Source organism: Ovis canadensis, chromosome 15 (genome assembly GCF_042477335.2).
Source record: "Ovis canadensis isolate MfBH-ARS-UI-01 breed Bighorn chromosome 15, ARS-UI_OviCan_v2, whole genome shotgun sequence".
Classification (NCBI taxonomy): Eukaryota; Metazoa; Chordata; class Mammalia; order Artiodactyla; family Bovidae; genus Ovis; species Ovis canadensis.
This window is the reverse complement of record NC_091259.1, coordinates 13,066,281-13,083,232: the sequence shown is the minus strand read 5'-3', so window position 1 is coordinate 13,083,232 and position 16,952 is coordinate 13,066,281. Positions and strand designations below refer to the sequence as shown.

At 35.7% G+C, this 16,952-nt stretch overlaps 1 protein-coding gene across 4 annotated transcripts in view; it reads left to right on the top strand.

Moving 5' to 3' along the window:
* The window catches only part of DYNC2H1 (dynein cytoplasmic 2 heavy chain 1), a 493,166-nt gene that overhangs the window by 42,495 nt on the left and 433,719 nt on the right, over positions 1 to 16,952 (top strand). For all 4 annotated transcript variants that reach the window (XM_069554796.1, XM_069554794.1, XM_069554793.1 and 1 more), the window contains exons 19-28: positions 165 to 280; positions 3,241 to 3,368; positions 7,453 to 7,602; positions 8,321 to 8,526; positions 11,952 to 12,107; positions 12,197 to 12,311; positions 12,860 to 13,030; positions 13,956 to 14,338; positions 16,438 to 16,570; positions 16,670 to 16,787. In XM_069554796.1, the coding sequence (XP_069410897.1) occupies positions 165 to 280; positions 3,241 to 3,368; positions 7,453 to 7,602; positions 8,321 to 8,526; positions 11,952 to 12,107; positions 12,197 to 12,311; positions 12,860 to 13,030; positions 13,956 to 14,338; positions 16,438 to 16,570; positions 16,670 to 16,787 (1,676 nt within the window). The remainder of the gene's footprint in view (positions 1 to 164; positions 281 to 3,240; positions 3,369 to 7,452; positions 7,603 to 8,320; positions 8,527 to 11,951; positions 12,108 to 12,196; positions 12,312 to 12,859; positions 13,031 to 13,955; positions 14,339 to 16,437; positions 16,571 to 16,669; positions 16,788 to 16,952) is intronic.

Below are 16,952 nucleotides of genomic sequence, written 5' to 3'. Positions count from 1 at the left end.
AGCTATTATGTGTGAATATGTGTAAGGCATTTTTATTATATAAAATCTAAATGGGCTTAAGGATCACAATGATAATTTTGGGTGTATTACACAAGATCATAATGACACTCTTTTCCTCCACTTAGTCTTTTTCATGTCATAATATGTCCTTTGGCATTTTTCAGTGCTGTCAAGGTAGATTGCTTAAATATTAATTGTAACCCTGTGAAGACTGTGATTGATGATTTCATCCAGAAGTTATTTGACTTGCTTGTTCTTTCTTTGAAGAAGTCCATCCAGGGTAAATATACTTGTTAATTGTTTTTAGTTATGAATATGAGTCTCAATGATGTTTAAAATCTAGAGAAAAGTATGAACTAAAAATCAGCTTAAGATGATAATTTTAGTAAAGTAGGAAGACCTCCATGAGGTCTAAAAATTGAAGACTTTTTATTATTTGCAGTGTGAGCTAGTATCAGTTTGTTGCATATTTAACTGAAAAAGGGGGTAATTCTGGTATAATGTATTTGTCCTTATCTTTTCAAAGGACTTCAGGCATGCCTCAGAAATATTGCAGGTTTATTTCCAGACCACTGCAGTAAAGAGATTATTGTGAAAGTGTCATGTGAATTTTTTGGTTTTCCAGTGCATATAAAAGCTTTGTTTACATATACTGTAGTCTATTAACTGTGCAGGAAGCATTGTGTGTAAATAAACAATATACATGCCTTAGCTGAAAAATGCTTCATTGCTAAAAATTCTAGCCATCATGTGAGTTCAGTGTGTCATGATCTTTTTGCTGGTGGAGAGTCTTACCTGGATGTTGATGGCTGTTGACTGATCAGGGTAGTGTTACTGAAGGGCGAAGTGGCCGTGGCAGTTGTTTAAAATAACACAGTCAAGTGTGCTGCATTGACTGACTCTTCCTTCCATGCACAGTTTCTCTGGAGCTTTCAGTGCTGTTTGATTGCATTTTACCCACTGTAGTACTTCTTTCAGAATTGATGTCAGTCTCCTCAAACCCTCCACTGCTTCGTTGACTAAGTTTATATAATATTCCAAGTCCTTTGCTGTCATTTCTGCAATCTTCATAGCGTCTTCAGCAGGACTAAAGTCTCAAAATTATAAGTAACCACTTGTCTGCTCATCCATTAGAAGCAGCTCCTCATTTGTGAAAGTTTTATCATGAGATTCCAGCAATTCATTCACATCTTTAGGCTTCACCTCCAGTTCTAGGTCTCTTGCTGTTTTTTAAACCACATCTGTAGTTACTTCTGCCACTGAAGGCTTGAATCTCTCAGAATCATCCAGGAAGATTGTAATCAGCTTCTTCCAAACACCTGGTAACATTGATGTTTTGACCTTCTCCCATGAATCATGAATGTTTTTAATGGCATCTAGAATGGTGAATCCTTTTCAGAAGATTTCCAATTTACTTTTCTCAGACCCATCAGAGGAATCAGTGTCTGTGGCAGCTGTAGCCTTACGAAATGTATTTCTTAAATAATAAGACTCGAATGTTGAAATTACTTATTGATCCATGGGCTGAAGAATGGACATTGTGTCAGCAGGCATGGAAACAACATGAATCTTGTACATCTCCATCAAAGCTCGTGGGTGACCAGGTGCATTGTCAGTGAGCAGGTGTATTTTGAAAAGAATCTTTTTTTTCTGAGTAGTAAGTCTTAGCAATGGGATTAAAATATTCAGTAAATTATGTTGTAAACAGATGTGCTGTTGTCAGGCTTTGTGTGTGTGTATGTGTGTGTGTGTGTGTGTGTGTGTGTTTCCATCAGCCTTTGTTCTATTTCAAGAGCACAGGCAGAATAGATTCAACATAATTCTGAAGGGTACTAGGAGTTTTGGAATGGTAAATGAGCATTGGTGTCAACTTACCTGCATTAGCCTCTAACAAGAGTCAGCCTGTCGTTCGAAGCTTTGAATACAGGCATTGACTTCTCTCTCGCTGTGAAAGTCCTTGATGATATCTTCTAATCAAAGGCTGCTTCATCTGCCTTCCAAGTGTGCTGTTTAGTGAGCTGCCTGCATTAGCTGTCTCAGCTAGATCATCTGGGTGCCTCGCTGCAGCTCCCCATCAGCGCTTGCTGCTCCATCTGGCACTTTTCATGTTGCAGAGATGCTTCTTCCTTTAACCTCATGAAGCAGCCTGTGTTGGCTCAGGCTTCTCTGCAGCTCCCTCGCCTCTTAGCCTTCACAGAGCTGAAGAGGGGTGGGCCGCGCTGTGAATCAGGCTTTGGCATACGGGGCTTATGGCTGGTTTCATCTTCTGCCCACATCACTGGCACTTTCTTTGGATCCGCAATAATGTTGTTTCACATTGTTAGCATTTGTGTAGTCACTGGAGCAGTACATTTAATTTCCCTTAAGATCTTTTCCTTGGCTAAATGTTTGGTGCAAGAGGCCTAGTTTTTGGCCTATCTCATCGTTAGATATGCCTTCCTTACTAAACTTAATCATTTCTAGTTTTTGATTTAAAGTGAGCGATGTGTCACTCTTTAACTTGAACACTTAAGAGGCCATTAATTGACCCAATTTTAATATTTTTGTGTCTGAGGGAATTAGAGAGGTGGAACAGTCAGAATATATACAACACTTATCAATAAGTTCGCTGTCTTATGTGAGTGTGGTTCATGGTACTCTAAAACAATTAGTAGTAACATCAGTGATCACTGATTAAAGATTACCATAGCAAATGTAACAATATGAAAAAGTTTGAAATATTGGGAGAATTACCAAGATGTGATACAGAGGCATGAAGCAAGCAAATGCTGTTGGAAAAATGGCACTGATAAACTTGCTCCATGCAGGGTGGCCACAGACCTTCAATTCGTAAAAAATGCAGTAACTACAAAGCACAATAAAGTGAAGCACAATAAAACGAGGAATGCCTGTACTATTTTCCAAAATATCAGTGTTTCTTTTTTATTTAAATTGAAATATGTTCTAGCATATTATTTAAAAGACTGAAAAAGTTGCCAACTTATAGTAAAATTTACTAAGAGTGAGTAAATACATTTTCACTTTCTTCTAACAATTTTTAAATGTGATATAAAACAATTTCATGAGAAGAGTTCTTTTTGCTTATTTTATACTTTGAATTTTTCTTTATGAAAGCAAATGACAACTTAGGATTTACTGTATTTCATATAGTGATTGCTTCTAACATTACTTGGTTTAGAAATTATGTAACTGAATTTTTTTGATGATGATATTTCTTATATTTCAGTGTTTCCTTTTCAGCTCATTTACATGAAATTGACACGTTCGTTACTGAGGCTATGGAAGTCTTAACAATTATGCCCCAGTCTGTGGAAGAGATAGGTAATGCAAATTTACAATATAGTAAGCTACAAGAACGGAAGCCAGAGGTGAGAATCACAAAGTCATTTATTTGCTTTTAACTGTACTGGAATGATTAAATCATGTAATATTATGTGATTGCGCATATCATATAATTACAATAATATAAGGAAGTCTATAAAATTAGTCTGCTTATGACTGGACTCTTGATGTTATGTTGTTGTAATGAAACAGTAACCACAATATATATTGCTTTCAGAAGTATTTGTGACCTTTTACGATGTGGCTTATTAGAATAAGGCTAAACTTAAATAGTTCATGCTGTTACTTCCAAGGTTGTACTTTTATGATGCTTAAATATGAAGTTAGTGCTGAATTAGGAGTACACACACACACACACACACACACACACACACACGATGGAAGAGCCCTTAATTAGAGACAGAGATAAAAAGGTGGTTAAAGAGTCATAAAAACAGTATCCAGAAGGCTAGAACCTAGAATAAAAAAGCCAAAATTTATAGAACATGTTATAGGTGATCTTAACTATTTGGAGGAAAGAAGAGAAATAATTCAAAACAGATACAAACTTTTATGTACTCCTCTTACGTGATAGGTTGAAAATTACAAGATAGATTAGAGGTGAGAGAAATAATATACCTTCATGGTAGAATGAATTATAAATTTTATATGGTAGGCTTAAAGGTATAAAGAGGGTTTAAAGGCAAATAAAATAGTGTACTTGTCTAGTAGAAGGAAGTAGCTAAAGAAAGAATAGCATAGTGAACTGTGGCAGTTAGCTAAATCATGAAGATATGTATTTGACAAATACTATAGATTGAAGGGAGGAGGAGAAGGGGACGACAGAGGATGAGATGGTTGGGTGGCATCACCAGCTTGATGGACGTGAGTCTGAGCAAGCTCTGGGAGTTGGCGATGGACAGGGAGGCCTGGCGTGCTGCAGTCCATGGGGTCGCCAAGAGTCGGACAGACTACAGATCACCTGATATATTGCAGGCTTTGTGCTAGGCACTGTGGTTGCAAGTATGGTTGCTCTGTGTTACTGAAATCTGCATTCGTGTGTAAGTGTGTGTTGTGTGTGTGTGTGAGAGATGGAGACGGAGAGAAAGAAAGGAGCATGAGGAGCTAGATTAGTAAGAGGATGAGCGTGCCCAGCTGCGCGATGTTTCTCAGGGTGGTGATCCTGGAGACCGTATCAGACAGATGACGTCTGTATGCACTGGGACCTGCAGGGTAAGGAGGTAACTGTTCCGAGATTTAGAGGGCAGATGGAACAGTGAATACGAAGATCTTAAGGTAGAGGACCTTGATATACTTAAGGAAGTGAGATAGGTGTAAATATTGTCAAGAAACTTAGTTATCAAGAAAGCCATATTATTCAAGGAAAAAGTGGTTTGAGTGAAATTAGAGAAGTAGGCAAGGGCCAGATTATGAAGGGACTTTCAGACAGTCCTAAGGAGTTCGAGTTCTTTTCTGAGAGTAGTAGAAAAATTTTAGAGGGATTTAAGCAATGAGAAGACAAATGTGGATTGCATTTTGAAGTGATTACTCTGGCTGCTTCGTGGAGAATGGATTGAAGGGAGACAATAGTAGCAGAGAGTTAGTAGGATACTTCAGTTGGTGTACAAAGGGTGATCCAAGCTTATACCATTGAATAGCATAGGAGATGGAGAGAACCAGAAAAAGTGATGATGCATTTTAGAGTTAGAACCAAGGCTGATGCGTTAGAAGTTGTCAGGGGATTAGAGGAAAAGAAATAAACATATCTCTTAGGTTTTTGGCTTAAGCAGCTAGGGAGCTAATGGTACCATTTGCTGAGATGAAGATGACTAGAGAGGAGTTGTTTGGGGATTGGAGGTAGCAGGGATTGACGTGTCATGTAAAATGAGGAATTTGGAATTTAAAGTAAAGGTGAAGCTTAAAGATATACATTTGGAAATCATTTTAATATTCATGATGTTTAAAGCCATGGAATTGAATTAGCTCATCTGATTGACAAACTTGAGTGTATAGAATCAGGTTTGAGCATTTCAAAATTTAGAGTTCAAGTATAGATGGAGGCAGCAAAGGAGATTGATAATGACATGGAATGAAAGACATGAAGCATATCATCACAAAAACTAAGGGAAATAGATGTATGTTAGGAACTACATGTGAGGCAGGGTGTGGCATGAGACAGAATAAAGAGCTAGGCAGAATCCAGGTCATGTGAGCCACACGATTCTATGGACACTGAGGAGTCACTGCTGAGTTTTCAGCAGCAAGATGTTACAGAAGGGTGTTTTGGTATGTATCTCTCTTGGTGTGTGGATAAGTAGCTTTGCATGCAGATAGACTTGGAAACGGGCTTACAGGTGGCACTAATGGTAAAGAACCCTCCTGCCAATGCAGGAGACAGATATCGGTTTGATCCCTGGATCGGGAACATCCCCTGGAATATGAAGTGGCAACCCACTCCAGTATTCTTGCCTGGAGAATCTCATGGACAGAGCAACCTGGCAGGCTACAGTCCATGGGGTCGCAAAGAGCTGGACATGACTGAAGCAACTTGGCTCGCTTACATGCATGACACAAACTTGGAAACTTGTAATGTCTTCACAGGCTTAAGTTCTTTTCACAGTGGAAATGAGAATCCTACTCTTTACGGCTTCACTGATAGCTCAGTTGGTAAAGAATCTGACTGCAATGGAGGAGGCTCCAGTTCAATTCCTGGGTTGGGAAGATCCCTTGGAGGAGGGAAAGGCTACCCTCTCCAGTGTTCTGGCCTGGAGAATTCCATGGACTGTAGAGTCCATGGGGTCCCAAAGAGTTGGATGCAACTTTTACTTTCTGTCTTCTCTCTCACTGGTGTTCCTAGTACAACATGGGTTCTTGGTTAATTGTTTCTCTGTTTCTCAGGAATTGCAAACTGGCCATTGAGATATATTTGATTTTGTGTTGCTGTTGTCTGTTATATAAGCATAATGATTTTAAAATATCTTTCAATGGATTTTACTGCTTTGATGAGTAGCAAAAGTACAGTTATAAATTATAGGACACTATTGTTTTATGGTGCTTTAAAAGATCTAGAAACAATTTGAGCAGTTTAGCACTTATTGACCTATACCTGGATTGTTTAATGGACTGCTCATTATATACAACTCAGGGCATTTCAGGCAGAAGCTAAATACAGAAGCTTGATTCTGATTCTTCAGTTTTTCCTTTCTTTCTCTTTATTTTTTTCTTAATATATATACATTTTATTGAAGTATAGTACTTACAGTGTTTCAGGTATACAGCAAGGTGATTCATTTATATGCATATATTATTTTTCAGATTATTTTCCATTATAAGTTATTACAAGATATTGACTGTAGGTCCCTGTGCTATGCAGTAAACCTTTGTTGCTTGTTGCAACAAAAATTGGAAAACATAAACTAAATGAAATGGGAGCACTGAATATGAAATAGAAAAAGTGAAACAAACTAGATAAAAGTAAAAGATCATCATATAGTCCAGTTGTTTTTGAACATGACTGCTCAATAGAAACGTATCTGAACTTTGGAGGAAAAAAAGCAATACCTGAGCATTTGCATTTTTCAGAAAATTTCAAGATAATTCTGATATGCGTCTGGATCGTAAAAAGTGATTACAGATTTTTCTATTAAATGGTAGTTTTGGTGATATAGAATTCTATAATTTTTCTGTTTGTTGACCAATCATGATACAATCACATTAAGTGGGTAATTGCTACATAATCACAATAGTGAAAGATGTTTCTCAGATTTCACAATCAATAGCCAGACAAAAAAGATAATTAATTGCAAACCATAAAAGTCTCCAGCATTTTCTTTGAGTGGAACCTGTATAATAGGAATGTTACTTTGAGCAGGTATAGTATTGTCTTTCTATAATCATGATTTAATTTAGTTTCATATTACCATTTTTATTATCCTTTTTAACTGATGTTTGAGTGCTTTGAGTTTGCATGTAATAATATATATTAGAAACTTTATATCTAGAAATTTAACAAATTATATAAAAGCAAAAATCCTGATTTAAAAAGCAAATCATAAAACAATTTGAGATAAATGGAATCTTAATAAATTTGATAAAGTATGTTGTTTTTCACATATTATTTTTTACTTTTAGATTTTGCCCTTATTTCAAGAGGCTGAAGATAAAAACAGACTTTTACGGACTGTGGCAGGTGGAGGTGTAGAAACAATTAGTAATCTGAAAGCTAAGTGGGATAAATTTGAGTTGATGATGGAAAGTCACCAACTTATGATTAAAGACCAGGTAAGAAGCTTTCTTTGTTAAAATGAGAACAGTTTTTTCCCTCATTTACAATTTCTTGTCTTTATTCCATTATAGCTCACATTTATAAGAATTGTATATTGTTGACGGAATTGATCTCCCTCAGTACTTCTATATAATAAGATATTTTGTATAAATGATGATCATGTCATAGAGTTTACCTTCACTTTATGCCACACCAAGAATACATGTGACAGTCTTATCAGACTTGCTTATGAATGGTTTCTTACCTACTGTATGTGGTGTCCTGTAAGAGTGCAGTCTGGAAGATTGTGCTCATATCCTACTGACCAGAACCTAGTGTTCCGGTGGTGAGCTGCATGGGAGACTGGGAGATGCCCTTCTTTATTAAGCAGCTGTATAATCAAGTAGAACAACTGCATGTCACTACTCAGAAAAGTTTACTCAAAATTTTTTCATCATATTAATTAATTTTGTTGATAGTTATCACAGATGCTGTTAGTCACATGAATGGTTTTGTAATGTTGATGTTTGCAGTATATCTTTTGTTATTGTAAATTTAGTGTCTAATTTATTTTTGAGTTACTTTATTGTACTTGAAATAAATAATGAAGAAGAATCTTTAGAAAAGTTGATATTGATGTTTTTTGACCTTTAAATAGAAAATATTGGAAGTAAAAATGTGAATATAAAGTAGAAATTTACATTGAGTTAAATTATGTATACTCTTGACTTACAGATTGAAGTGATGAAAGGACACGTCAAATCACGTCTTCAGATTTATTATCAAGAACTTGAAAAATTTAAAGCTCGTTGGGACCAACTAAAGCCTGGTGATGATGTCATTGAAACAGGCCAGCCGAATACTCTTGATAAAAGTGCAAAGTCAATAAAAGAGAAGAAAGTTGAATTTGATGATCTTGAAGTCATAAGAAAAAAGCTGCTGTATGTTTATTCTTTAAAACTGACAGTGCTCATTTTGGAAAAAAAGTTTTATGTTTATATATTAAGCTAATAATGTACCTGTATCTGTTATATTAATGTCTTTTTATAAGCTTCACCAGGTTTAAAAATACCAGTATTAAGTGCTCATGCTACTGTTTTCTTAGGAGTTGTTGAATAATATTAGGAAAGAGAAAAGCAAATAAAACCAAGTTTCTGGTTGGGCCTAGAAATAGAAATAATAGAAGTAATAATAGCAAATTAAATAATAATAGAAAATTAAATTTATTTGAAAGTTAAATTAAGGAGTTGGAATATACTTGCTTTATATGATCTCATTGTATTTGAAAATGGAATATATAAAATTAATGGAAAATTACTTTTAGAGCTTCTGGAAAATGAACCTAGTGAAAAGATGAAACTTAAAAACATTCATTGTTTTATGTTATAATAATATAAAATATTAAGTTTAATAATTGCATTAAATATTGTATATTAATGCATATTCATGGAATCTAGAAAAAGGGTATGCTGCTGCTGCTAAGTCGCTTCAGTCGTGTCTGACTCTGTGCGACTCCATAGACGGCAGCCCACCAGGCTCCCCCATCCCTGGGATTCTCCAGGCAAGAGAAAAAGGGTATAGATGATTTTATTTGCAAAGCAGAACTAGAGACACTGATATAGAGAACAAATGTATGGATACCAAGGAGGGAAAGGGTGGAGGCTGGGATGAATTGGAAGATTGGGATTTATATATATACACTCCTGATACCATAAAATATGAAATAGATACCTAATGAGAACGTACTGTCAGTTAGTTCAGTTCAGTCGCTCAGTTATGTCTGACTCTTTGTGACCCCATGGACTGCAGCATGCCAGGCCTCCCTGTCCATCACCAACCAGCTCCTGGAGCTTAATCAGACTCATGTCCATCGAGTCGGTGATGCCATCCAACCATCTCATCCTCTGTCGTCCCCTTCTCCTCCCAGTTTCAATCTTTCCCAGCATTAGAGTCTTTTCAAACGAGTCATTTCTTCACATTAAGTGGCCAAAGTATTGGAGTTTCAGCTTCAGCATCAGTCCTTCCAGTGAATACTCAGGAGTGATCTCCTTTAGGATGGACTGGTTGGATCTCCTTGCAGTCCAAAGGACTCTCAAGAGTCTTCTCCAGCACCACAGTTCAAAAGCATCAATGGTTCAACTCTCACATCCATACATGACTACTGGAAAAACCATAGCTTTGACTAGATGGACCTTTGTTGGCAAAGTCGTGTCTCTGCTTTTTTTTTTTTTTTTAATTTAAAAAAATTATTTTATTATTATTATTATTTTTTTACTTTATAGTATTGTCTAGCTTGGTCATCCCTGGTGGCTCAGATGGTAAAGCATCTGCCTACAGTGCAGGAGCCCAGGTTCAATCCCTGGGTCGGGAAGATCTCCTGGAGAAGGACATGGCAACCCACTCCAGTACTCTTGCCTGGAAAATCCCATGGATAGAAGAGCCTGGTGGGCTGCAGTCCATGGGGTTGCAGAGAGTCCGGACACAACTGAGCGACTTCACTTTCACTTTCACTTCTAGGTTGGTCATAACTTTCCTTCCAAGGAGCAAGCGTCTTTTAATTTCATGGCTGCAGTCACTATCTGTAGTGATTTTGGAGCCTCCCAAAATAAAGTCTGTCACTGTTTCCACTGTTTCTCCATCTGTTTGCCATGAAGTGATGGGACCAGATGACGTGATCTTAGTTTTCTGAATGTTGAGTTTTAAGCCAACTTTTTCACTCTCCTCTTTCACTTTCATCAAGAGGCTTTTTAGTTCCTCTTCACTTTTTGCCGTAAGGGTGGTGTCATGGAGTTATTGATATATCTCCCTGCAATCTTGATTCCAGCTTGTGCCTCATCCAGTTCAGCATTTCTCATGATGTACGATGCATGTAAGTTAAATAAGACAATATACCGCCTTGATGTACCCCTTTCGCGATTTGGAACCAGTCTGTTGTTCCATGTCCAGTTCTAACTGTTGCTTCTTGACCTGCATACAGATTTCTCAGGAGGCAGGTCAGGTGGTCTAGTATTCCCATCTCTTGAAGAATTTTCCACAGTTGGCTGTGATCCACACAGTCAAAGGCTTTGGCATAGTCAATAAAGCAGAAGTAGTGTGTTTTTCTGGAACTCTTGCTTTTTCGATGATCTGGTGGATGTTGGTGATTTGATGTCTGGTTCCTCTGCCTTTTCTAAATTCAGCTTGAACATCAGGAAGTTCACAGTTCACGTACTGTTGAAGCCTGGCTTGGAGAATTTTGAGCATTACTTTGCTAGCATGTGAGAAGAGTGCAATTGTGTGGTAGTTTGAGCATTCTTTGGCATTGCCTTTCTTTGGGATTGGAATGAAAACTGACTCTTTCCAGTCCTGTGGCCACTGCTGAGTTTTCCAACTTTGCTAGCATATTGAGTGCAGCAGTTTCACAGCATCATCTTTTAGGATTTGAAATAGCTTCATCTGGAATTCCATCACCTCCACTAGCTTTATTTGTAGTGAGCCTACAGTACAGCTCAGGAAACTGCATCAGTGCTCTGTTGTGACTGCAATGGGAAGGAAATCCAATAAAGTAGAGACATATGTATTCATATAGCTGATTTGCTTTGTTGTACAATGAAACTAACAACATTGTAAAGCAACTATAGTCCAATAAAAAGGAATTAAAATATTAAATGTTCATAAAAATTGATATGTTTGGTCTGTTTAGGCAAATGCATCCATAAATTAATTGCTTTCATAGATGATTGGAGGCTTTAGTACCATGCTTATTAAGTGACATTTTAGGAGAGGAATATCTTTCATTCTCTGTTGGCTCAAGCAGTAAAGAATCTGCGTGTCAGTACTGGAGGTGCAGGTTCAATCTCTAGGTCAAGAAGATCACCTAGAGGAGGAAATGGCATTCTTGCCTGGGATATACCATGGAAAGAGAAGCCTGGTGGGCTTCAGTCCGTGGAGTTGCAAGAGTTTGACACAACGTAGCAACTAAACAACAACAGTCTTGCATTCTAGAAACTAATTCTTTCAACCAAGAAGAATGTTAATGGATATTCTTTAATCTGTTCTCAGATTTATCCACAAATTTGTGTAATTCTCAACATTTGTTATATATGATCTATATTATGTATATAATATATATTGATATATTACGAATTTTACTTTGATTCCTTTGGGAAAAGTGCGTATTAATGAATTTAGAGGAGCCCATTGGTAAGTAGTTAAAGTAAAATTCTCATGTTAAGTAGCCATAGCCTCCTACTGTCTACCTCCACTGTCATATCCACACACACAAACATACACAGGGAATGCAGTTAAGTTGTTAGTTTAACTTACTGACATTTAACAGTTTTTCTTTTGTAAAAATCTACTGATATTTCACTACTTGTTTCTGCAGTGATGATTGCCATCATTTTGGCCTAGAAGAGCCCAACTTCTCTTTGGCATATAGCATCTCTAAGGATATTGAGAGCTGTGCACAAATTTGGGCGCTTTATGAAGAGTTTCAGCAAGGATTTCAAGAAATGGCCAATGAGGACTGGATTACTTTTCGGTCTGATTCATAAATAATATTTACATTCTGATAGTTTTGTGGTATTTTTTGGGATGTAAACTTTAAGATATTTTTCTACTGTTTTACAGGACTAAGACCTATCTGTTTGAGGAATTTTTGATGAATTGGCATGACAGATTAAGAAAGGTTGAAGAACATTCAGTAATGACAGTGAAGTTACAATCAGAGGTTGACAAATATAAAGTAAGATAGTTTTACTTATGCTATTGTTTAAAAATGATGTTTGCAGTGTTCATGTATGTTTTTATTATGCATTGATGTCACCTGGGAAGCCCAAACTGTAATTTTAGTTTATCTATTTTTAATTATTCCATTACACACAAAAAATACAAAGTATAGAGTAAGTCAGAAAAGTTACTAATATTTTTGCTTCAGTGTGAAATAAGTTAAAAGTAAGAAATTTATGGTTAAATTTATTATAAAGTGGAGTATTTGAAACTTAGCAATTAGGATGTGGGCCATTTAGCATATTTAGGATATAGGTCATTTTCTAAATTTATAAAAATAGAAATATTTTAGGTCATGTTTTAAAATATATCAAGTTACAAAGGGAATTTTGCATGTATCCACATAAATGTTTAATAAAAAGTATTATACAATTCTTTTTAATCATTTCAAGATTAAGATAATATAGTTATTAAAATGTTTATACATAACTGTAATAAAATTAAATAGTAATTTGCATTTTGCTAATATATATATACATGCATATCCTTTTTTTTTTTAAACAGATTGCTGTTCCGGTCTTGAAATATGTGAGAGGGGAGCATCTTTCTCCAGATCACTGGCTTGACCTTTTTCGTCTTCTTGGCCTTCCGAGGGGGACTAGTTTAGAGAAATTACTATTTGGTGATCTGCTTAGAGTAGCTGATACAGTTGTTGCCAAAGCTTCAGACCTTAAAGTAAGAATCATTTTTATAAATATCCCATAGATCTGACCTTTGTTAACAGATATTTTTGCTTTATATTTTATTTAAAACAGCAAGTTAGATTTCTTTCTTCCCTTAAAGTGACAGTGTTCCACTATTCTTTTGTTCTTTCATTAGTATATCTGAATCTATAGATGGGGCTATGGAAACGATATAAACCCCTTCCTTGAGAAAGAGAAAAAAATCTGAAATAATATATGTCTTACTTTAAGATAGAAGTCAGCAGACACAAAGCATTTTACATGAAGTACACTTAAGATCATAGGGTATATTATAAACAGAAGCTCAGGGATACAGAAATCCAGAGAACTAAACAAGGAACCAATTTGCTGATCAGTTTTAGCATAAGTCTCAGGTAGAAGTAAAACTTGCACAATTATGTCGTAAGTAGTAGACTCTCTGTTTTGTGTTCTGCCTGTAAAAGGACTTTTGATGTTAAGTTGTTTTATTTTTCTAATACATCTGTTTTCATCTTTGCTGATTACCCTGGCACATATGAAGATAATCATAAGATTATAAAGCATGACTTCTGTAGGAGGTAACTCTAGATGATTGTTAATCATTTTAGATGTATTGGAACTTCCGGTTAAGTTACCAAAAATACTGCTGAGTTCTGCAAAATTTAAATATTTTTGTGGTTTGGTTTGCAATGGATGTTTTAAATTTTTTTACAAGTAAAAGCATGAGGCAGAACTTTGTATATATTTTGACTATGTGAACCAGACATCCCTTCATATTTTAGCCAGTAATTCTTTGGATTGCATCTAAAATATATCTACTTACCTTTTTGTTTTTTTGCTTTACAGTGAAAAGTAAAAATATATCTTCTTATAAAATAGACATAGCTTACCTATTTTGTATGTTGAAATAGTAAATATGGATATTTTGTTTTAAATAGGATTTAAATAGTCGGGCACAAGGTGAAGTTACAATCAGAGAAGCTTTACGTGAACTTGATCTGTGGGGAGTTGGAGCAGTATTTACACTGGTTGATTATGAAGACAGCCAAAGTCGAACCATCAAGCTGATTAAAGACTGGAAAGATATAGTAAATCAAGTTGGAGATAATAGATGCCTTCTTCAATCCTTAAAGGATTCCCCTTATTATAAAGGGTTTGAAGATAAAGTGTCAATTTGGGAAAGAAAACTTGCAGAGTTAGATGAGTATCTACAGAATTTAAACCACATTCAGAGGAAGTGGGTATATTTGGAACCCATTTTTGGCCATGGAGCATTGCCAAAAGAACAGACACGCTTCAACAGAGTTGATGAAGATTTTAGGTCAGTACTCTACATAAAAAAGAGGACACATGCGATGAGTTTTTATTCATATTGTGAGGTACTTAATACAAGCTAATTACTTTTTACGTTGTTAGTATTATCTGTGTCCTCAACTTTTTTTTTTCTTGGTTCCTTTTGAGAAACTATTTTCTCTCATTGAGTCGTTTACTTCTTGAATAATTTTGATGTGGTGTCTATCTTTACCACTTTACCTATATTAATATTATATGTGTGTGTGTGTATATAGTCGCTCAGTCATGTCTGTGACCCCATGGACTGTAGCTCTCTAGGCTCCTCTGTCCATGGAATTCTCTAGGCAAGAATACTAGAGTTGGTTGCTATTTCCTTCTGCAGGGGATCTTCCTGACTCAGGGATTGAACCTGGGTCTCCTGTATTACAGGCAGATCCTTAACTGTCATCCACAAGAGAAGTCTAATTGTATAGGTAATATTATTGTATAATTGTATTGTATAATTGTATAGGTAATATTATTATCTATATAATATTAATATTGGGGATTCTGAAGTGGCTCAGTGATAAAGAATCCACCTGCCAAAGCAAGAGATGCAGGTTTGATCCCTGGGTCAGAAAGATCCCCTGGAGAAGGAAACGGCAATCCACTCCAGTATTCTTGCCTGAAAAATCCTATGGACAGAGGAGCCTGGTGGACTGTGGTCCATGGGGTCACAAAAGAGTCAGACACAACTGAGGGACTAAACAACAACAATATGAATATTATTATAATAATATTACTGTATTATTATAGCAATGGTAAAATTACTAATATACACTTCCTAAAATTGCCAGTTACTTTCCCACTGTAAATCTGATGGACATTGGTTTTTACTTTATCTCTGACTAGTATCTAATAGAGTGGAGCATTTCCTCCTTCTTAGAAAGTCTGTTCCTTTGGCTTCTGTGATCCTGTCCTGTTTGGTTGGACCATCTGGCCTGCCTGTCTGGTTCTCCTCCTGGTTCCTAGTCCTCAGCTCTCTCTAAATATTTAGATGCAGACATTCTCCAGGTTTCTGCCTGTAGGTTTTCTCTCTCCATATTCTCTGTTTAATGAGCTGAACTTCTTTCAGAGTCAATTCACATCTAGTTGCTGAGGTCTCCTCAACTTGTTTATTAAGCCTATCTTTCTTTTCTGATCTCCAAATATATTAAATATCCTCAACATGTCAAAATTAAATTCATAACTTTATTTCAAATCCCTTTCCCACAAGTATTTTCCTCTGTCATTTCTTTCCCAATAAATGGTACCACCTAACTGCTGAGAGCAGAAGCATAATGGATATCTTTGACTCCTCTCTCCGTTTCCAAGTGCACTGTTACCAAATTTTGTTGATTGTAACATACTTACCTGTTGTATTACATCTTTTATATCTCTACTTCTTTGGTTTTATTCTAAAGTATTCTAAACTTTTCAGACTACTGCATAATCTTTTGACTTGTTCCCTTCTTCTCCAATAAGTTTTTCACACAGAAGCCAGAGTAATCTTAAAAAAATAGTTGCATTACTTGCTTCCTTTATTAAGTAAAACTTTAAAATGGTTTTCTGTTGCTCTAAGGATAAAACATATCTGAGGATCTACTTCTATCCCATTTCTCTAAAATACTGAGCTCTTTCTCATGATCTTTGCCAGAAACTGCTTCCCTCCTACTCATTGCCTTTTTCTTTATTACTTAAATCTCAGCTTAAATTACTTTCTCAGATAAGTCATAGGTTAAGGGTTTTCCCATTAACCACTTTAACAAGTTTTTGTACTTTTCTTTCTTAGCATTTATCATAACTTTATTTGAATATTTGGAGAAATTGTTTAATCTCTTTATCTGTCACTGGGCCATTAGCTCTATGAGGTAAGGCTTAATATTTGTTTAGTGAGTTGATAAAACAAGAGAATATGCAGTAAAGGAGATTAAAAATGGTAATGGGTTATTATTAACTTTAAGGATTGTGTATTAGATTTATAATAATGTATTACTGTTATATTGGTATTACTAGTTTGTTTTAAGCAGACAAAGAAAAGCCTCCATATCCCTTTTTCAGCCAAAGATTATTAAAACAGATGTGAAAGTAAGTGTTTTTCTTCTGCAGATCAATAATGCTTGACATCAAGAAAGATAATAGAGTCACAACATTAACTACTCATGCAGGAATCAGAAACTCTCTATTAACGATACTTGATCAGCTTCAAAGATGTCAGAAATCATTAAATGAATTTTTGGAGGTATTTTTTTTTTAATCCTTGTATAATAAATTGCAAAGTGCTTTAATATCTTAGTTATTTGAAAAGATAAGTTTTTTCTTTTTGTTTTTAATTTTTAAGGAAAAACGCTCAGCATTCCCAAGATTTTACTTTATTGGTGATGATGACTTATTAGAAATACTGGGCCAGTCTACTAATCCATCAGTGATTCAGTCTCACCTTAAGAAGCTTTTTGCTGGTAAGATTCAACATTTATTCAGCAGATATTTATTGAGTTTCAGCTATCTTCCAAGCATAATGTTAGGTTCTTAGGCAGACTGTTGAATAAAATGCAGATCATGTATTTGAAGAACTCAGTTTAGTGGGTGAGGCAAACTAGTAAGTTGACAAATTTCTATGATCA